A 21,387-nucleotide genomic window follows, 5' to 3' on the forward strand; every position below is an offset into this window, starting at 1 on the left:
TCTTTACCGTCAAAGTGGTATTTACTGGAACACAGATGAGACATCATAACAACCACTTATTATTAACATACTGCATCATATAAACTCTGTAAAACTGAAAAGGTCTCAATGCCAAATGTAATTTGAAACATGGTGATGGTATACATCCGCACGAAATACGGGCACTTTTCCCGCAGTTAAACATTGAGCGCCGAGACGCCGTCTTAAAAGAACTACATTAGCTGAGTTACGGGGGCCTTCATTTCTATCTACAATTACTTTAAGAAAATAACTCAAGGTAAGACTTGTAAATGATCAACATGTTAGGCAATAAGAATCTTTTCCAGGTCAGAGTCGGGGTGTTTTATATTGCCCCACCGGATGTGGAAGTTGGTGTGTCTTTGCTGGTAAAAAATATTTCCACTTCCCCCGGAACCTCGATCATTCTAACGATTTCCTGTTTATTACATTAACTTGGCAGATACCATTCATTCGTACATTAGAAGTTGCTTGAAGTCAATATCGTCGTTTACTGTTTTTATGGCGGATGAATGCTGTTTTCTTAAGCAAAAGAAAATGGTGGACAGACAGGGTCTAGACTAGCAGCTGTAAAACTCGAATCAACAAAGGGCTGCGCAGTGTTGCGAACGCTATGCTAATTTAGCTAGCTTCATGTAACGTTGTTCAAACTAAAGCTGAGATCTGACGGCAATTAGACAAAAGGCAGGCCTTGAAAACGTCTGGGACTTTGACAAATGCAGAGTGATGACATGCTATGTTGCTGTACTTCTTGGCATCGAATATATAAAATAGAGCAGGCTTTCAGGGCCTCACGATGTTGTGTTCACTTCTGCAGTTAGGTTGCTAGCAAAGCTCTCTGAAATCAGGCATACCATCTTAGGGTTTGTGTCCACTACTCGTGTACACTTAACCATGCCTTGAACTGCAGTGGTCATCTCCCACCCTGGATATGTTCATGCATGGACGTTTTCGTAATCAAAGTAATGTCCTCCACAGTTTTAGGCGTCCGAGTTACTGCAACAAGACCTCGAGTCATTAGGCCGTACTTAGTAATAGAATAAAGATCATCCACTTGACACAACTATTTGGTTATGCTTATTCTCTACATTGAATGTACTGAATTGCAATTATACAATAACCTATCCCATAATCCAGTGATTTGCTGAGTAAGTGTCCAGTGTAAATGACAAACGTGTCAGATGATTGGATATAAACCACATGCTATATGCTATACTGTAGGCCTATGTGTTGGACTAGAGTATACAATTGTTTTCTGATTGAACATGGCTTGATGAATTCTTGGTTGGAAATAAAATATACTCCTACACACAGCCTTATCTCTGAAAACATGGAACTGCCACTGTACAATCCCTGTTCCCCAGACCCGGGTGAGATCACATGACTTGTAGTCTGTTTCAGAAATGCACAGGAAATTGAGAATGATTATACACCAGAAATGGAGAGTAGTAATCATATACTGAAAATTGCATGATATATTTAGGTCTTGAAGGCCTAAGAATAACAATCATTAATATAATCATGGATATAATCAGTACAAAAAGATTAGCTCCCAGTGATGTTTATCGCCAAGCAACTTTTCGAGCCACTGGCTCTTCCTCAGGCTAATGGATATAATCAGTCCATGAAATTCAACCATAAAAATAAGTAACAGTGATGTAAATACACACACACACACACACACGCACAGTAGCATACACATACTGTGTACTATAGTAGCCTCAGTGACATGTCATGTCAGTTTATTCTATACAGTATTCGGTAAGGTCAGACCTTATCTGACATAGCATGCCACACAACATCTTGTGCCATTTTCAAACTGGACTAGGCCTGCTGCTGTAATTCACTGTTAGCTGGCCTACCTGCCTGTGTAATGAGATCATTACAGATGACTCAGAATGCAACAGCACGCCTAGTCTTTAATCAGCCAAAGAGGACACATGTCAAATCTCTATTAGTTATTAGTTATGTAGAGCCTACTATAATTTGCTTTGGACTAAAAGGTCTGCCAAATACCATAAACATTGACACAAACATATGAATATTGACTTGGTACAGTATACAAGTAACTTTGGTATAACTACAGATGTCTTTAGTGGACTTGGGGAAAAAGTTGCTGGAAGCGGCACGATCAGGTCAAGATGATGAAGTTCGGATACTAATGGCTAATGGAGCACCTTTCACAACAGACTGGGTGAGCATCATTTGCATCATACTTCCTCCTTGGTAGGTTTCGTGGAGTCTTCTTTCATATTTGTTCTGTTTCAAAGCTTAAAGTTTAATTAGGGTTAGATGAGTTAGATCTCAAGTTAAAGTACATGCTTCTTACCTGTGGGTGTATGAATTCCCTTTTCTTGTAGTATGATGTTGACTTTTAAATACTGTTATGCATTATTTTAAAATACAGTAAGTGTTCTAAATGTTATCACCAAACAGCTTGGGACATCTCCCCTGCACCTGTCGGCCCAGTATGGACACTACTCAACCACAGAGGTGTTGCTGAGGGCAGGTGTGAGTCGAGATGCTCGAACCAAAGTGGACAGAACCCCCCTTCATATGGCTGCCTCAGAAGGACATGATAGTATTGTCGAGGTGCTACTGAAGGTAACACTGAATCATTTGAACATTGGTACTTTCATAACTTGGCCACTCACTGTTACACAGAATGGCAGGGTGATTCAATGTTTGTAGAATGGTACAGTTCATTTCCAAAGGGTTGCTTGTGATATTTAACATTTTGAGGGAATGTGACATTTGTTATTAAAAATATGGTAAAAAAAAAAAAAATGGATGAATTACTTAAAGTGATTATACAGAGTCAATTCCCTAACCATAACAATGGAGAACAACATTTCCTATTTGAATTGCCCATCAGTGTTGCTTGTTATTAATATTCCATTAAACTGAAATGCACTGATATTGTCAATATGAGACACACAGGGCTTTGATGTCTTCCAAACATGTGTGCCCCTTTAAAGATAAACTAAATTGAGCAATCATTATTGAAATCCTGTACTTTTACCATCTGTGTTCAAGTCTTAGAAGTGATAACAATGACTTTATTCATTGGGGTCTGACTAGCACGGGGCTGACGTCAATGCCAAAGATATGCTGAAAATGACTGCTCTCCACTGGGCTACTGAACACAACCACCGAGAGGTTGTGGATCTCCTCATCAAATATGGTACTGATGTCCACGCACAGAGCAAATTCTGCAAACATGCCCTGGACATTGCCTTGGATAATGGGAATGAAGAGCTCGCTGAAATTCTTCAGGTAGACATTTATGGGTCTGAAAGACATGTTTTTGTGCATCACAGCTCAGCGGTCCATTGGTCCATTAGCAACATTTGACATTCACTTTTATCACACAGGTGGCCATGCAAAACCAGATCAACACAAACCCAGAGAGTCCAGACACCATGACGATACATACCGCAGCCCCACAGTTCATCATCGGGCCAGGAGGCGTTGTGAACCTGGCTGGATTAGTCTCTTCAGGGAATTCTGGTAAATCAGCAGGTATGCCTTTAGGAAGGCATAGATTATAGTGTAGTTTAGTGTATTGAGGTTGCCACGTTAGCAGTTGGATAATTCTGGGAATTTGTATTGCCTCTCACTCTTCTAATCTGAAACGCGTGCTGTTGTTGAGTTTCCTTTTTCACGTCCCTTTTATGGTGTGAAGGATTTACCTCTCTTGATGTGTGTGAAGGATGTGAATTTGATGCCAAGGTCAGTAACAGTGTGTGATGATTTTTGCAACAAGGGTAAGCCACAAGAGAAGCCAGCTCAGCAGTGGCACTCTCTCTGGCCCTGCAAAAGCACTGCTCTCCTGTGAGGGCACTGGTTGGTTGTATTTTGGCCCAAAAGTAGTTCAGGTTCAAAAGTAATTCAGTTCAGTTGGAGTCCCAGTGGACAATAATCCAAAACAAACCAACTCTTTGATGAAGCTCTTCTGACCAACATGAAGCAGTTAGTTACCCACCGGGCCTCTGGATAGGGATCTCCTGCTAAAGATATGGAGGCCATGTCTCGTACTAACATAGCCTTTTACAGCCAGACAATAGTATGTGCCGTTCCTTAGTTGTGCTACTCCTACAGTGTATATCTCACTCTTGTGCCGAAGTTTTTGCATAAATCTGGTTATGAGCGTTTACAGCGTTTACAGTCTGGCAAGCATGCACATCGCCTCTATGACAGTCCACGGCCAGGCTGTAGTCTCATGCTGGAATGAGCCTCTGGATTTGTGTTACGACCTCTTAAGGGCTGGAATGTGTCAAGTTAATGATGTGTTCATGATGCCAGTCAAATGTAATAATAATAATAATAATAATTTATATTGTACTTTACATCAAATCAATGATCTCAAAGTGCTACAATACATAAACACACACACAAAATGATAAAGGTAACACCATAGAGGAATTTAAAACTAGCATATAAAATGAAGCATGTCATAGTGTTTTATAGACTAAAAAGTCATGGTTTTGGTTTATGGAGAATGTTGTTATTCAGTTCAATCAATATGGTCAAACATAAACACAAATTAATTCTAAAATGGATAGTTCCGGTCATTGATTATGATTGGCTGAATTACGTACGATGGTGTAGTAAAACCCAGCACAACCCTTCACGTTGGCCGCATTTCGTTCTATATTACTGTACTGACACAAATCTCAGCTGCGCATCATGTCTAACAATGGCCCTTAGCTGCTCTAAAATCACTGGAACATAAGATTTCTTGGGGCTTATTGCTCAAGCAACCTGCAAGTTTTTATACTGCAAATGATCTGGTTATTATGTAATGTGAGACAACAACATTTATTGGCCTTTAGAGGCAAGCAAGCTAAAACTTTCTAAAGCTGTGATTAAGAACACATTCTTAGTTATTTGAGTGGCTTGGAGGCTTATACAGAACCAACACAATGTCTCACTTTTGTTTAATGAATTATTTTGTTGTAAGCATACCTTTTTAGGGTCTGAATTTACAACTAATATACACAATCCAAATAATTAGACTTATTTTGTTTCCATTTTTATGTCACTAAGCATCAGCATATTTTTACAACAGGAGTGCAGTTTCTTTGTTGATAATCTGTTGCAGTATATGACTGATCCAATGACACACAAGCAAGGAAGTGGTTTCATTAGATTGATATTCTTTTGTCCTCTGTTTTTCAGTGTCGCACAAATAGAAAAGCTCTCCGTTAGCTTGTTTCCCATACAATACTTCATGATTACACGGCAATGAACTGTTTGCTTAAACTACAGCCGTGACGTGTGTCAGGTTTTGTCTCTGCATTTTGAAATGTCAATCTCTGGGAACTGCACAGGTGTGACCTCTTTTGTCACCTGTTCTGGGAAAATAGCAGAAAAGCATAATGTCCCCTTGTTTAATCCTGAAATCCTAAAGGCCATTTTATGTGGTGAGCTCAGATATTGGTACTACATCAATAACATGTGTGATACAATCTAGGAAAACCCATATGGAGCAATTTTACCAATTTACGATTCTGATTCTATCCTAGCAACATTTTGGGAGGATGGTATCCAGGATTATATCAGAATCTTAAATTGGTCAAATTTCACCAGGGAGGGTTGAAACTGCTCAAGGATTTTTGAAAGCCTCAGTGATGGGTTTTTGTAGATCACATATTAATACAACACTACTTCTTTAAGGTTTGCTACATAAAAAACGTGTATGTTATCTTTTAGTAGAACATTAAATAAAAACAATAAATAATCATGTGTTTCAGTAATGAGAGATAATAAGGAAATTACAAAAAGTAATAATATACATTTTTTTTTAACAATAGCCAAAAATGTCGGTTTTAACCATATATAATGCAGTGAAATTAGGTGGAACCTGCTGGAACCTGTCATTCTCTCTCAGCCTCTCATGCGCTCCTCAGATCAGGTTCCCAAACCCTTAAGAGTGTACCGTCACACCGGTGTGTTTGGAGTGTTGGAAAATTAACATTCTAAAGAATGTCTGGGTTCATTGAATTCAACATAGAATTTTAGAATGTTGAATTGTTGCGGAATGGAATCTTGTGTTAGAATGTTCAAAACCCACCCTTTTAAAGGTTAAGTAGAGTAGAATAACGTTAGATCTGCTGCAATGGAGATTGAGAGAGAGAACCCAAAAAGTATCATCCTTATGAAACATGCTGTTTTCACATATGTTGTAAACGTTTTCTAAGAAGAGTGAAAAGCTAACCACAATGTATATCGCAGTTAAAAAATAGCGAGCAGCCTAGATAACGTAATTAAATGCTCGGTGGGCCGGATTGAAGTGCCTGGTGGGCCGTAGTTTGCCCACCACTGCTCTAGATGAAAGCCACTGCTCTGGCTTAGGAAGCTTTTTGTCTGATTTCTTCCCTCCAAGACATATTGCTACATCAAAGAACCACGTCAGAGGGATAATAGGTCATGCCGGTCTTTGACTATGCTGAAGGTTGTATTTGCCCACAATGACTATGAATGATCCCTTTTAAAGGTGATGTCATAACAATTTTAGGGGAAATCATCCTTTGATGGTTTGGTTTATGCAACCAGAGGTATGAGATCTGTGTTTTGGAACTGCTGAGCTTAAATGACATTCCAGTCATTCACCTTTCTTCATTCTGGTGCTAGTTGTAATTATGTATTTGTCTTTGTCACTTACCTCTGTAATTTAGCGTGTAGGTGGTCAACACATTGGTGTAGCAATAGGAGTAACTGGTGCTATGAAGTGAGTAATATATGATTAAATGGTTATGGTACAGTATGTTTAAATTCTACCAAGCTCTCTGGCAAATAGATTTACCTATAAGGCTTAATGCACAAGCCTCCAAAGAATGTCTTACTGGCACCTAAGAATGTCTTGATGGGACTAGAGCAACGGATCACACACAATAAATGGATCACTACAGTCTGGCACAAGTCTTTAAAAGCAGCTGTTGTAAAGCCATTACTCAAAAAGAAAAATCTGGATACCTCCATATTGAATAACTTAATTGTCAAAATCATTGAAAACATTAGAGTAGCCACCCCTGGACACCGAAGGGCTCAAAGCAAGGGACACTGTCACAAAATCTTGGTGTCATTGACTGTAATCTTAACTTCAATAGTCACACGAAGGCAATGACACAACATGATCTAGAAAAACGTTCATCTCCAGTAGTCGACTATTGCAATGGCCTGTTCACTGAAGAAGAGGAATTAAGCAGCTCCTAGAGGTACAAAATGCTGCTACAAGGGCTCTGACCAAAATCAGGAGAACAGATCAGATTTCCCCTATACTTAAATCCCGGCACTGGCTCCCAGTTATGTATACAATCGATTTTAAAGTACTGCTACTTGTTTATAAATCTTTGAATGGCTTGGGACCAAAATACCTACTAGACATGCTACAAATGTACCACCGAGACCTCTTAGATCAAATGAGAAGCACTTCTTAAATAAATCACTGGTCAGAACAAAATGTGGTGAAGCAGCGTTTAACTCTGTGATTACTCTGTTTTGGTCCATTGTCTGACCAGAATTTTTAAACAAACTTTGACAATTGGTCCTTTTGTCAAAAAAATATACTGTTTTGCCCATATAGTCGTATCGCAATACTGAAGTTCTCATTATCACAAAATATATGTGGTATATGTGGACTTCTTATGGTTTTGGTATACTGTTTTTTTTTCTCTGACACTTAAACATGCATAATTGTGTTTTTTTTTTTGCTTGTTTTTGTTGAAGTTGTGGCGACAGAGGAAGTTGTGACCGCAGATACCGTGGATGGTGCCATTCAACAGGTTGTGAGTTCAGGTGGTCAGCAAGTGATTACCATAGTAACAGATGGCATTCAGCTGGGTAACCTGCAGGCGGGTGGGGGCATTGGCCAGCCAATCATCCTGACGATGCCAGATGGGCAGCAAGGTCAGTGATTTGTTTAATCATTGAAAGTCCATGTTAAGCAAAAATGTCTTATGCATGAAATGTGCATTGCAAGTCAAGAAAAAGGACACCGATTTTAAATGTCAACCATTCTAACTAAGTCATTTTCATTGGTGACCTGTAAATTAATGTCAGGATTTAGTTGCTAGGCAACTTTGGCATTCGTTGCCAATTCACACCCTGATGTTTTATAATACATAGGGTAGACTGTTGGGTATGAGTATTTGCAGTTAACAGTGACAAGTTTGGCCACTGTGGGAAATCTCCTTTGATAGCACAAGGATCTTTTGAGGCTAGAAATATGCATGCGTAAGTTGGATGACCAGGCCTTTAGAATGTATTGATTGCGTTGATAAATATACAGTATTAGCCACTGTATCACTGTGATAAATGCACCGTATTGTTCAGTAAAAAGTCTCTAGCTCTTCAATCAAGTGAAACTTTCAATCAACACATCGAGGTGTGTTAGCCTGTAACGTTGCATTGCTTTTTTGCATTTTCATTAATGAGACACTGAGAGCACATAACTCTGTTTGACCATGCAGTGTTGACCGTGCCTGCCACTGACATCGCAGAGGAGACGGTCATCAGTGAGGAGCCCACACTAAAGCGGCAGCGCATCGAGGTGGTGGAGTGTAGCACCATGATCCAGGAAGTAGAGGTAATGCAGCATCTCATCTCGTCCCCTCCCATCCCATCTCGTCCCGGAACTTGTTTTCTATGATTAATGATCTTGTAATTTTAGGTTCAGTGCTTCCAACCATGGTAGTGGTGGTGGAACTCGAGATTCATTCATGGGGAAAAGCAGCACATGCATGTCCATGGACACCTCCTCAATATCACTGTACATTATGATAAAACACGTCTTTACCCATTGTTCAGTGTGTGTCATTGTCAGTAAAATAATTAATTGAATTGTTTTTATCATGTGCAATCCACCTGAACACTCATCCATCAATTCAGCAAAATCAAATACACAGCTGTGTGTCGGCCATATCTATGTGTGTCGGCAGGCATTTTACACGCCTGTTCATTTTCCGCGTGGATGTCATGCAATGTAATGCCTCTCAGCAGCATGTGTCACGTCAGCACAGCTCAGTGCTGAGATGAGGCTGGACGAGGTGGAACAGCTGTACTGTAGTACTCTTAATGAACAAGCGTGAGGGGACGTGCTGGAATTCACAGAGACCTTTTTGTTCCAATAGGAGAAGGAAACCCTTCAGAAGCAGTTAGAGGAGGCCAATCGCGAGGCACAAAAATACAGACAGCAGCTCTTGAAGAAAGAGCAGGAGGCCGAGGCCTACAGACAAAAGCTGGAGGCCATCACACGGCAGGGCGGCAAGAAAGCGGCGTGAGGCGTCCGTGCGGGATCAAGTGACAGACTCTCTGAGACTGAGCTCACACAGGAGGATGCCCTCTCAGCATGGACACACTGCAGCACACACATAAACACACAGGGAACCTGTTGGGGTTGGCCTGTGTGTGAAACATTGTACTCATTTGAGATGGAAGGGACAGTGTGAGGGAAGCCACTGAGGAATTTGGGTGACCAGTGTTGGACACAAAGCGGACGTCCCAAGTAGGTGTCATCAGACGCCTTCCCTCTATAAGCTCATACAGTGTCTCTAAATGGCCACTGAGGATGATTCTTAGAACTGACATTTTAATTTGATTGGACATGTTATTTGAACTTGATTTCAAATTGAAACAGGTATGCTATGTTGATGGATGAAACTGACATAATCCATTATATTTACTTAGGTCAAATTATTATCCAGTAGTCTAATTATGTTGTAATGAACAGTCAGACATTTTGTTTCATCAGAAAATATGATGGCACATATAGCTTTTACCGTAAGTCTCCCGGTTCTGACAGCATATGATGTATTTTGTCAATCCTGTCATTTTCCAAAACAATATTTTTAATGTATTTTTGCAGTTCAGTGGTCTTGATTTGGCTTTTACTGTCCTCAGCTTTCTAGGCCTACCTTTAATTATAAAGACCACAAATACCCTTTACACAATTTAAGGAGAACATCTCCACCTTTGATTATCTAAAAGGGATAGAGTATAATTTAACATAGTAGTAACTATGTTCTGGTTTGTTTTAATGACATTTGGAAATGTTTTGGCACATTTTAGCGTCATATTTTTAAAATCTGTTTTTATGCATGTAGTGTTATTCTGTCAAGAATTATGAGAGATTATGATTTGTTCATGGTGTGAATTCATCTGTGAAAAGTGGCCTTATGCGTATGCTGTTACGAAAGATAACTAGAACGAAAAAGAACACAGAAAAAGGACTTGGTATTTTAAACAGGAGCCATCAGTATAGGTCAATATTTACACATTTAAACACACATGGTGTTAAAGCTTTCAACAAATGTGGCTTCTTAATTTTGTCATGTTGTCTGTAATGTTATGTTTATTATATTGTGTCATATATTTATGTACATCCCTTAAAAAACATGATACTTAACTGTAAATAATCCTCCATAAAGCACTGTGGAAACCTTTTTATACGAAAATGTGGAAAAGTTGTATTTTCTTTGTGACTGAAAGAGGCGGTGGGGTTCAACTTAGTGAAAGGCTCATGATAGGGAAGAGGTTAGTGTGTATTGACTGTGAAAAGGACAAAAAAGTCCGCACACTAAAGCTCCAATATGTTTTCTTTTTATTCACCACATGTGACGTTTCGGGACACACTGCCCTTCCTCAGACAACGAAACGTCACATGTGGTGAATAAAAAGAAAACATATTGGAGCTTTAGTGTGCGGACTTTTTTGTCCTTTTTACTGTTGCTTTTTGAGTCCAGCACCTACTTTTAAATACTCAGATGTGCGCACCCATTTCTACACTTGTGTATTGACTGTGGCCACCTTGCTCCTGCGTCCTCCCTCTCTACGCAGGACAAGGGACATGAAGTGGGCGGCCACTGAGTCATTAAGGTCCTTTATTAGTCCTGCTCCCTGCGCTATCTCTGAATTACATTTACCCTCTACAGTATCCAGTTCAGAACAAACACACAGAACTGTGCGGTGTGGTTTGTCCATATTTACCGTCTATATCGCTACCTCCTCAAACATGTTTTGAGTCAGATTGAAAAATGTAGTAACAGGAAACATTCAGAATGTTTTCACATGTGCTTTTTTGACATTTGTGATATTATAGCCTATTTTTACATTGACTTGACCCTCAGTACGTAACCCCCCTATACCTTTAACAACCATTCAAGATGAGGGTGAAATGACAGTTGTATCTTGTATCACACCAGCAACCATCACTCATGCTCATCAATCATCGAGAAAAACTGTTAGTCATATGCTGCAACAATGGTTTGAGATGTAAAAAGGGAATTTTAGTTCTCAACAAACCCAAGCAATCTGACCAACGTGACCCAGAACCCCTTACTTTTTGTCCAAATAAGTAGAAAGGAAAACATATAACCCATTTGGAATTGCAACAATATTAGGAAACAAATGGCAAAATTCAACGGGGATATTTTTATTTACATCTGGCCATCAGCGTCACACAATTGTCCTGTTTGTTGAACACGTCATGAAAGGGGTGTGTTCTCTGCATAAGGCTGTATATAATCTGCTGTGTTTCTCCTCACCAATGAGAGCAACATCAGGACCATCAGAAACCACTCATCAGTACTGTAAAAGTTGAGAAAGGGCTTTTGACCATGCAAGCAGAGGAGTACAACCGCAGAGGTGAGGCTACAAACATGATTGGAAGATGCTTTATGAATCTGGTCAAATTGAGATATGATATAGGCCAACGGTCTGTTATGGGTTGTCAAGTGCAATAGAACCACTAAAACAAATACTCCACTAGGTAGACACCTTTTCAATAAATGTGTTCTGTCATGTGCAGGGAAGGAGATGGTAGATTACATCACAGAATACCTGACGAAGATCAGAGAAAGACAAGTTACTCCAGATGTCAAGCCTGGGTACATGAGAGAGCTAATTCCAGAAAGTGCTCCCTTGGATGGAGAAAACTGGGATTCTATTTTCCAAGACGTGGAAAAAATAATAATGCCTGGGGTAAGACCTTTCATTTTGTTTTCATGAACAATTGTGGACAACTGTGATGAAACATTCAAGTTATGAGAGTGAAACAGAGTATAATTTGTATATATTTATTTTTTAATCTTTGAAGCAACTTGGACTCTTGCCTGAGAAGTGCTATGAAGACATTGATCATCTATATTGATAATATACAAGCACTGAAAAATGACATATGCCAGGCATTCATAGAAAAAAAAAAAAAGAAATGAACATCTGTTGCAAAATATAATACAAACTGGAATAAGGCAGTTGTGTGGGCTTCCTTCAGGTGGTGCACTGGCAGAGTCCACACATGCACGCTTACTTTCCGGCCCTGAACTCCTGGCCCTCCCTACTGGGAGACATGCTCGCTGATGCCATCAACTGTATAGGATTCACCTGGGTAATTCATCCACTGTGATCCTCATCTCACATTTGAGCTAAATCCATGCCAAGGCACACAGAAATACCTCGGAAGTTTTTGTTGCATCTTATTTCCGAACGTGTTCTGTTCTCAGGCGTCCAGTCCTGCGTGCACAGAGCTGGAGATGAACGTGCTGGACTGGCTGTGTAAGGCTCTGGGTCTGCCAGCACACTTCCTGCATCACCACCCTGACAGCAGAGGAGGCGGCGTGTTGCAGGTGAAGGCGTGATATGTGGCAGTGGTATTAGAACTGTCATTTCACAAAAAACAATATGTGGTTATAATGTCTCCTAACTTCATTTGGTGAACTTCATTTGATTTTCCTGATCTTGCATGTCTTTAGGGTACTGTCAGTGAAAGCACCCTGATTTCTTTACTCGCGGCCCGAAAAGACAAGATATTGCAGCTGAAGAAGTTGGAAGCAGACACAGATGACTCGGTGATCAACTCCAGGCTCATTGCTTATGCATCTGACCAGGTTAGGGAAGCTACACAGATACGTGAAAACAACTTCACCGTCACAAAGTCACTATGGCATGTACTGAAACTGAGAATCTCTCTGATTATGACTTTGAAGGCTCACTCTTCAGTGGAGAAAGCTGGCCTGATCTCCCTGGTGAAAGTCAGGTTCCTTCCAACTGATGAGAGCTTTGGTCTGCGTGGGAGCACTCTCCAAGCTGCTATAGACAAGGACCGAAAGAATGGCCTCGTCCCAATTATGGTAAGACATCATATTAATAACTACATGTTCAGAGTGGAAATGTTCTCTTTTTGTTTCCTCAACAAATGCAACTTGTGCCCTCAGGCTATATAGCTGATATCCAAGCACATGGGAAACCTTGTGATTTCAAAACGTTATTGAACACCCTCCTGTAGAGGGCGCTGTTGTGCTAAATGCAGTAAATACTGAGGCTATGGCAGGCAGGGGCCGGGCAGTCTGAGCTCTGTGTGTGTGTCCACTACTGTGCTAAATAGTAAATACTGAGGCTATGGCAAGCAGGGACCGGGCTGCCTGAGCTCTGTGTGTGTGTGTGTGTCCACTACTGTGCTAAATAGTAAATACTGAAGCTATGGCAGGCAGGGCAGCCTGAGCTCTGTGTGTTTGTCCATGTTTGCTGCAGCGTTCTACTGATGTCAAGCAAATAGTTCTGTGATCTGACAGAGAACTCTTCTGTCAGTTTATGGATGTAGTACAAAACCAGAATTATTCATTTACTATATAGTTGAAATACAGGACAAACAAGTCTTATAAACAGGACACATTGATGAGTTGTTTCTGATTACTGAACTGCTCTTGTTTTGCTGTGAACAGAACATATTGCCGAGTTAATTGTATTAATTGGCCTGGAATATTGAAAACTATTTTGTTTCCTGTCAGCTCTGTGCCACCCTGGGGAGTACAGGAGTGTGTTCCTTTGATTACCTCTCAGAGCTGGGGCCAGTGTGTAAGTGGAACACTTCCTCACCTCATCTCAAATAAATGAAAGCAGTCATTTCTTTATTGTGACTATTATTTACATGAATGTAGCTTTCATTTAGCTTACATCTGTTCAACACGCACTTAGTTTATTATGCGTCATGGTTTGTATATTATAGTATTTATTTATTTTCATTAGGCTATTGATTGTTGTTTATTATTGTTATTCTCCTTAATATAGTGTTACCAACTTTTACATTGTTCAGTGTTAAATTCAATGTATTGTTGCTATTTGTATCTCACTTTGGATGAAATCTGCTAAATACCATAACCATAACTATAACCATAACCATAACCATACATTGTGGAACAATACTGAATGTCAAAAGTAAACCTAACACCAAGTGTAAATAAAGCCAAATATTTGGTAATAGATTTTCCAAAAACAGTTGACTTCTCTTGAAGGAGTACCCATACAGTACATGTGAACACTTGTTGGCTGCTCTTCTTGGTACAAAACTAATATTTTGAATCAAATATGAAACATACTTTATTTTTCAAACACTTGTGTTATAGATTTCATGTGTTCAGTATTGTTCTACAATGCACATAACATAGTATCAAAATGAAGAAAAACCTATGAATGAGTAGGTGTGTCCACATTTCTGACTGGCTCTGCATGTGAATCACTCGTGTTCAACTGCTGTTTTGTGATCAGTAGGAGACTTTGTTGACTTTGACCACGAGCCAGGTGTGCTGTTTTCTGACCTGTAACAGGTGCCAGAGAAGGATTGTGGCTGCATGTGGATGCGGCGTACGCCGGCTCAGCTTTCCTGTGCCCCGAGCTGCGAGGGTCTCTTGAGGGCATTGAGTTTGCAGACTCATTTGTGTTCAACCCCTCCAAATGGATGATGGTCCACTTCGACTGCACTGCTTACTGGTGAGCGACTGCTCAACAGCCCGTCCAGATGACCTAGAGATCAGGAGTGGAATTATAGATATCGGGGGTGGATTTGGAGTTTTAGACACTGATTCAGCATGGGAACTTGTGCCTGTGTGGATTTGCACATTCACAGTCCAGTGTTGTGAAACTGTGTTTTGTCATCACTTTTCTTGGCAGGGTGAAGGATAAGTGCAAACTCCAGCAGACCTTCACTGTTGACCCCATTTATCTGAGGCACGATAACTCAGGAGCCACCGACTTTATGGTATAGAAACATCCCACAGTCGCATCTCTCACAGAATATTAATTATCCAGAGTTTTGCACACTTTCACAGAAGTTTGACCGTAGTTAGTGAGTCCCCACAGTTACTTCATTGTAACAAAATGTGTTTCTCTGATTGGTCATGGTACTAAATCTGCTTATTTGCTCAGCATTGGCAGATTCCACTGAGTCGCCGTTTCCGTTCAGTGAAGCTGTGGTTTGTCATGCGCACCTTTGGAATGAAGAACTTGCAGGAACATATCAGACATGTAAGATCTCTCCCATGAGGTATTCTCCCTTCAGGGGTTTAGCCAACAAGCACAGTTGCAGTTCTTCAGGTGTATTTCTTTAAAAGAGCCAATTGTTAGTGTGTTATGTGAGAATATTGTAATATTAATATATTTTTTTATATTAATATTTTGTATAATTGTTTTCGTATTTTAGGGTGTGGATATGGCTAAGCTTTTTGAATCTCTTGTAAGAAGTGACCCTAACTTTGAGATTCCTGCCAAACGGCACCTGGGCCTGGTGGTTTTCTGCTTGAAGGTATGTTAAACCAGGTCATTGTCCTCACAGTTACCCTTTGTCCCTGCCATTAAATAGGCATGGTAGGGGTAGGCTCAAGTAGGTCAAGGCAATGAACTAGAAAAGAGAACAACGGAGGACAACTGCACCTTGTATCTCCGAAAATAAAATACGCTTTCCAGGGTAGTTGGTCCATTGCTGTTATAAATACCTTCTGATTACTGACAATAAACATGAGAGGTCAAAAATAAATGACATTTCCCCCCAAAACAGGGAGGCAATGCCCCGACACAGGAGCTGCTGCAAAGGCTCACAAAATCAGGTGCCATGTTCGTCATTCCTGCGGCCATTCACAATAAGCTGATCATCCGTTTCACCGTGACCTCACAGTTCACCACCCCAGAAGACATCCTCAGGGACTGGGCCATCATACGCCAGACGGCCACCGCCATTCTGGGCAAGGAGCCACGCAGAATGTCCAGCAGCACACCAGAGGTAGGGGCATTCTCACAGCGGTCGTTCTCACGACGAAATTGAGAGGCAAAGCACAAAAGAGCCAACATGGCTTCTCCAGACAGTGCATGGAGCTCAGGAACACATCCTGGCAGACAAATGGCTTTAATGCAGCAAGGTGGAAATATAAGGAATGTTTCCACTCTTTGATCCTCTATGGCCTTTTTCATAAATTGTATCACGTCAGAGTTCATGTGTGTGGCGATAAATCACCGTCCGTGCTTGCCGTAGTATGAACTGCCTGTAAGTGTCCACCTGTTTTCTCTCAGCTGAAGGACGAAGCTGGAAGACCAGAGCCACTGAAGGCTCAACGGCCAGTGGCACCGAGTGCAAAGAAGACCGCACGCTCTCTAAGCTGCAGCAGTGCACTGCTGTCCAGCTCCAGAGAGTCTGTGACCGTCCCAAAGGATAGCTCAGCAACCAACACCGCCGCCGCCGCCGCCGCCGCCACCCTGTCCGATATTCCGGAACAAGCCGACAGCATCCTGGGCAGGAAGGTGTTGAAGAAGCTGACCAAGTTCTACAGCGTGCCCAGCTTTGCTCAGACATGGATGCAGTGCGGCATGCAGCAGGTGTACTGCTCCACCAAGAGCTTCCAGGCGTGCCCCAAGCCTTGGATCACCAGCAGCAGAGTCAACTGCGTCAACTGCTTTAACATGTCCCAGACGGCACTGCCGACTAAATAACAACAAATGCCACCGTTTATTTAGTCGCTCTCTCGCTAATGTTATAAACACAGCCCTTTATTTCAACTTCTATTTCATCACAGGTTGATGCACAATAACATTCATACGTCAGGAGGCCTTTTCTTGAAAATGTAAAAAAAAAATTAGGTAAAAAACAGAAAATAAAATTCTGAATTATAAAAGGCACAGTTGTAGTTATTATTAACAAACTGAGTATTGTAATGTCTCTGCATTAAAGTATGTTTATAAAGTAGCCACGATTGGTCAGCAAAGAAATTGAAAAATATTTGCATCCAAATCCTGAAGAAGAGGACCACGTTATGGAAAAGTGTATCAGTGCAGGACACACACGGACGAAGAGACATGATTACAATACCCTTTGGAGTTGGAGGGAACAAGAACGGTGCACATTCAATGTGAGCATCACTACAGTGCAAAAACACATCAGTCATCATAATCTCCTCGGCAAATTAGCTATCTCACAGCTATGAGGCATCAGATAATCTCACAGCCTCATGCTTCCATCATTGATGGCACTATAAATGTCCTTAGTCATGGGGATGTAGCTCTTGCTCTCATCCAGGAAATACATTGCTTCGTCTATAGCAGATGGGTCAAATCCCTCGTTGGCAAGCTTCACTTTCACCTGTTTGTAGGTGCCAGTCAGTTCAACAGCTTTCTGGAATTTTATTACATAAAGAAATCTCTTAGTTTAAGCATCCGCCAAGTGATCAAGCAAAAATGAGCAGAATTCAAGTGGGATTAAAAGAAAATATCTAAGTAAAATTCAACTGAACTAAGGAACGTGTGCAGGTTTTGATCATCAGCTCTAACATTGTTGTTTATGACTGCATTAAAAGCTAACAGAGATCATGACATGGTGAGTTCGGACTAAAAATGCAATTTGCTCGTTTACCTGGATCCTAATGAATCGGGGTTTTGCATAACTAGGAAGGTAGGCCTTCACATGTTCATAGGTGGCAGTGCTGTCAAACTCCATCCCCTCCATTATTTTCAATGATGCCATTCCAATTCTTCCTTCATTTCCTGATTGGAAATAAATACATAATACGTACATAATGGTAAACTGAAATTCAGGTTTACTGAATTCAGTATTGTATAATCAACCATTCAACATTCATACAATCTATCCAAACTCAACAACTTTCACACATAAGCACTCAATCAGATCCTGACTTCCACACATCTGAATTAGTCCACCTTAGTTCAGGTCAACGTATATGAATTTGCCATGAATTACCTGGGACCTTGACACCATAAACATTGGCTTCTTCTATAAAATCCAGAGTGACAAGAACATCAGTGACTTCAGTGGTTGCCACATTCTCTCCTTTCCACCTGGTAAAATTGAAAGACCATCACTCATTGAAGTCATTCATAGAAATGCAAAGACCACAGACAGTACTGTGTTTTGTATGTGTGTATGCATGTGTGTGTATGCCTGTTTGTGTTAGTGAATGCATATGTGTGTGTCTGTGTCTATGAGCATGTTTGTGCTTGCGTGTGTGTGTCTGTGTGTGAGCATATGTCCGTGTTTGTGTGTGAGCATGTTTGTGCTTGCGTGTGTGTGTCTGTGTGTGAGCATATGTCCGTGTTTGTGTGTGAGCATGTTTGTGCATGTGTGTGTGTGTGTGTGTGTGTGTGTGCATGTGTGTGTGTGTCAGCATGTTTGTTAGACTAGTTAAGCCAGACCTCTAACGGTTCCATCTGTGTGGGGTTTACACCCCGAGGGTCCTGTATGCTGAAGAGTGTGAACACAACTCTCTCTCTCACACATGTGTGTCTCAATTCATGTATGCTGAAGAGTGTGAACACAACTCTCTCTCTCACACATGTGTGTCTCCATTCATGTGATGCAGAATACACAAAGATGGTATACAGTATCCTCCAGAAGTATTGGTACCCCTGCTAAAGTTGACTAAAAACCGGTATTAAAAAAATAATCTGTTGGTGATTTATTGTAAATTTTCAAATAAACAAAATGAGGGGAAATCCAACATCGAAAGGATGCAAATGTATTTTGAGAAAACAGAAAATCACGTCGCTCACAATTATTGCCACCCCTACTAGTAAAACCTTCTTAAGTCTTTGCCAATAAAACAGCTTGTAATATTCTTCTATGACATTCAAGATGGAGAATACAAACCAAAGGATTTAAGACTGTTCGTCTTCACAAAACCTTCCCAGATCGTCCAGATTCCTAGGTCCACACTTGTGCATTCTCCTCTTTGACACATCCCACTGTTTTTTGGAGTTTAGATCAAGGGACTGCAATAGCGATGTTTGAAGCTTGATTTTGTGTTCAGTAAACCATATTTGTTTTGATCTGGACCTTTATTTTGGTTCACTGGCCTGATGAATGATCCAATCATGACCAACTTTTAGCCAAAGAGGGCAATTTTCATTTCATCTGACAATAGACCACACTCCAAGACAAAGTCACTGTACCATTCAGTAACTCCTTCCATTTACATTGTTAATTAAATTACTGGACTGGCTTTAACTTGACATGCCGTTTAAATAATCTATTAGCAGTGACGTCACTTTTGAAGATTCTTTTAGGGGACTTGGTGACCCAAAGATGATAGCTTTGTTTTTAACTCTCCAACAGTTCTTATGGACTTTTTCCTTTTTCTTAGAATACATATGCTTCCCTTCCAGGATGGATTTTTCTCATTGTTGTCATTGTGGGAGTACGTGGATGACCTCCATAGTTTCTAAGAGAGTCTTGTAATGAACTCATACTAATGCTATGTGAATTGACTTAAGAACCTCCTTCTTCACATTTAACATTCTTTGTTTATGTATGTTCGGCCATGCTAGAGATTTGAAAGAATGCTACTAATTCAAGCTCCATAGTGTCAAGCAAATATCATATTTCACATGCACCTAAGAGGCTTTGTGAACGGCAGTTATACAAAGCAACTTGAGAGCTGAACAGGGGCTTTCTATTTGGCTCTTTGGAGTATTTCAACCACCTGAAAAAACTACAATTCAACTATATGGCTGGAAACCCCACCGGATTCAACTCACCTGAAGGTATCGCCAATCCGATCCTGAAAGTAGATGAAGCCTTCCTCATCCATTCTGAGAAGGTCTCCACTGTCAAAATACAGGTCCCCTTTCTCAAACACATCCCTCAGCCTTTTCTTTTCTGTCTGCTGGGTGTTATTGGCATAGCCAGTGAAAGGAGCCCTTTTGGTTATTTTTGCCACAAGAAGGCCAGCCTCCCCTGTGCAATGAAACAAAGTGTCACTTTCAAACAAAATTTCTCCCACTTTTAGTACTTTCAATTACAGTAATTTGATTCATGTATTAGCTGCATTGTGTGTATACAGTAGGCTGCAGGACAGTGTTTTATGCAAGTTAAAAGAAACAAAACCATATAAACTACCCCTGTGTATTAACCTAGCTGAAGAAATTGAGCAAAATCTATGTATGAGTCGCCGCTTATAATATAAGACACAGGGAAATTATATAATTATTCCCTATATAATAGGGAAATTACGGCATAATTCTGCGTAGCAATGTCATTGACTTGCAAGGTACAGTAAGGATAAGAGTTGCATCCCGTGGTAATATAAAATAAACACTTCAGTGGTTTGTGATCTTTAGTGGGATTACCTGTTGCCACTTCCACACAAAAGCCTCTGGAGTCTCTCACTGGCTCTCCTCTCTCTGTGTCGAATTTGATCAGGGCGAATGGCTGTGCTTTCTTGTTGACAAAGCAAAGAAAAGCCAAAGTTATACAGGAGAAGGACCTGAAATATCACCTGCATCCTCTCCACTGGTCATCCCTCTTCACCTTCTGAAGTGTGAGCACCCGGCCAATTGCCCCAACTTTGCCAACGTAGTTCACAAAGCCTGTGTTTCCCTCCGTGGCTCCATAGCACTCAATGATACGGATGTCTCCAAAGCGCTGCAGAAACTCCTCCCAAGTGTCAGTTCTGATTCCATTGCCGAGGGCTACCCTGACCACATGACTCTTATCATTGTCTTTCTACAGGGGAGTAAAGCAGACAATCTCTATCAACTGCCATACACAGTGACTGTTAAATGACTCAAATTATGTTGTGCTGTAATAGGTTATCTGAAACACACAGCATGGATTAAGTATAGATGTTTACCTTTGGTGTGTTGCAGAGGTAGCGCATTACTTCACCAATATACTGAATAACAGTCACGTTATGCGTCCTGCAGTCATGCCAGAATTGTGATGCTGAAAACTTGCGTTTCAGGACCACTGTTATACCTTTAGTCAAACAAAACATTATATATTTACAATGTGTAATGCGTAGACTTACAGATACAGCATGAGAGAGAGAGAGAGAGATGCATTGCATGTCAGATTACAATTACCTTGGTCTATGGCACCTGTTAGTCCCATCAGGAATCCAGCACTGTGATACAGAGGGAGGTAGACATATATGATGTCATCTGCCCGTACGCCAGCCATAACTTGCATGGAGCTGGCCAGCCACACTCGTTCATGGTTGATCACAGCTGCCTTGGGTAGACCTTTACCATGAAATACAAAATTCAGCATAAATAAGAATAATAAAAACAGAATACACAATAAAGATTTAATTCCAT

General features: G+C 40.7%; 3 protein-coding genes across 6 annotated transcripts in view; 2 read left to right on the top strand and 1 right to left on the bottom strand.

Annotated features, from left to right (window-relative positions):
- The first annotated feature begins 110 nt into the window (after positions 1-110).
- On the top strand, positions 111-10,579 carry gabpb1 (GA binding protein transcription factor subunit beta 1). Of its 4 annotated transcripts, none has more exons than XM_062548839.1 (9): positions 111-277; positions 1,333-1,388; positions 2,105-2,212; positions 2,455-2,622; positions 3,100-3,294; positions 3,393-3,528; positions 7,750-7,929; positions 8,493-8,608; positions 9,153-10,579. In XM_062548839.1, exons 3-9 carry the CDS (start codon positions 2,105-2,107, stop codon positions 9,300-9,302), a joined length of 1,053 nt encoding a protein of 350 aa, XP_062404823.1. In that variant the 5' UTR covers positions 111-277; positions 1,333-1,388; the 3' UTR covers positions 9,303-10,579. The 4 variants fall into 4 exon arrangements, with proteins under 4 accessions (XP_062404823.1, XP_062404820.1, XP_062404821.1 ...); XM_062548836.1 differs by having other exon boundaries at positions 115-277; positions 3,393-3,540; XM_062548837.1 differs by lacking the exon at positions 1,333-1,388 and having other exon boundaries at positions 115-277; positions 3,393-3,540.
- Positions 10,580-11,636: 1,057 nt separating this feature from the next.
- hdc (histidine decarboxylase) lies at positions 11,637-16,773 on the top strand. Its single transcript, XM_062549905.1, has 13 exons — positions 11,637-11,664; positions 11,828-12,000; positions 12,293-12,406; positions 12,522-12,644; positions 12,771-12,905; positions 13,005-13,148; positions 13,806-13,872; positions 14,622-14,784; positions 14,965-15,052; positions 15,220-15,318; positions 15,494-15,595; positions 15,848-16,069; positions 16,357-16,773. The coding sequence occupies exons 1-13, from the start codon at positions 11,637-11,639 to the stop codon at positions 16,771-16,773; spliced, it is 1,875 nt and encodes a 624-aa protein (XP_062405889.1).
- Positions 16,774-16,788: 15 nt separating this feature from the next.
- LOC134096061 (long-chain fatty acid transport protein 2-like) overlaps positions 16,789-21,387 on the bottom strand; it is a 5,593-nt gene continuing 994 nt past the window's right edge. The window contains exons 3-10 of the mRNA XM_062549808.1: positions 21,154-21,312; positions 20,922-21,046; positions 20,600-20,794; positions 20,419-20,509; positions 19,828-20,026; positions 18,035-18,132; positions 17,690-17,820; positions 16,789-17,452 (exon numbers count right to left, since the gene is read on the bottom strand). Of these exons, the coding sequence (XP_062405792.1) occupies positions 17,279-17,452; positions 17,690-17,820; positions 18,035-18,132; positions 19,828-20,026; positions 20,419-20,509; positions 20,600-20,794; positions 20,922-21,046; positions 21,154-21,312 (1,172 nt within the window). The 3' untranslated portion in view covers positions 16,789-17,278. The remainder of the gene's footprint in view (positions 17,453-17,689; positions 17,821-18,034; positions 18,133-19,827; positions 20,027-20,418; positions 20,510-20,599; positions 20,795-20,921; positions 21,047-21,153; positions 21,313-21,387) is intronic.

This window comes from Sardina pilchardus, chromosome 11 (assembly GCF_963854185.1).
Source record: "Sardina pilchardus chromosome 11, fSarPil1.1, whole genome shotgun sequence".
NCBI lineage: Eukaryota > Metazoa > Chordata > Actinopteri > Clupeiformes > Clupeidae > Sardina > Sardina pilchardus.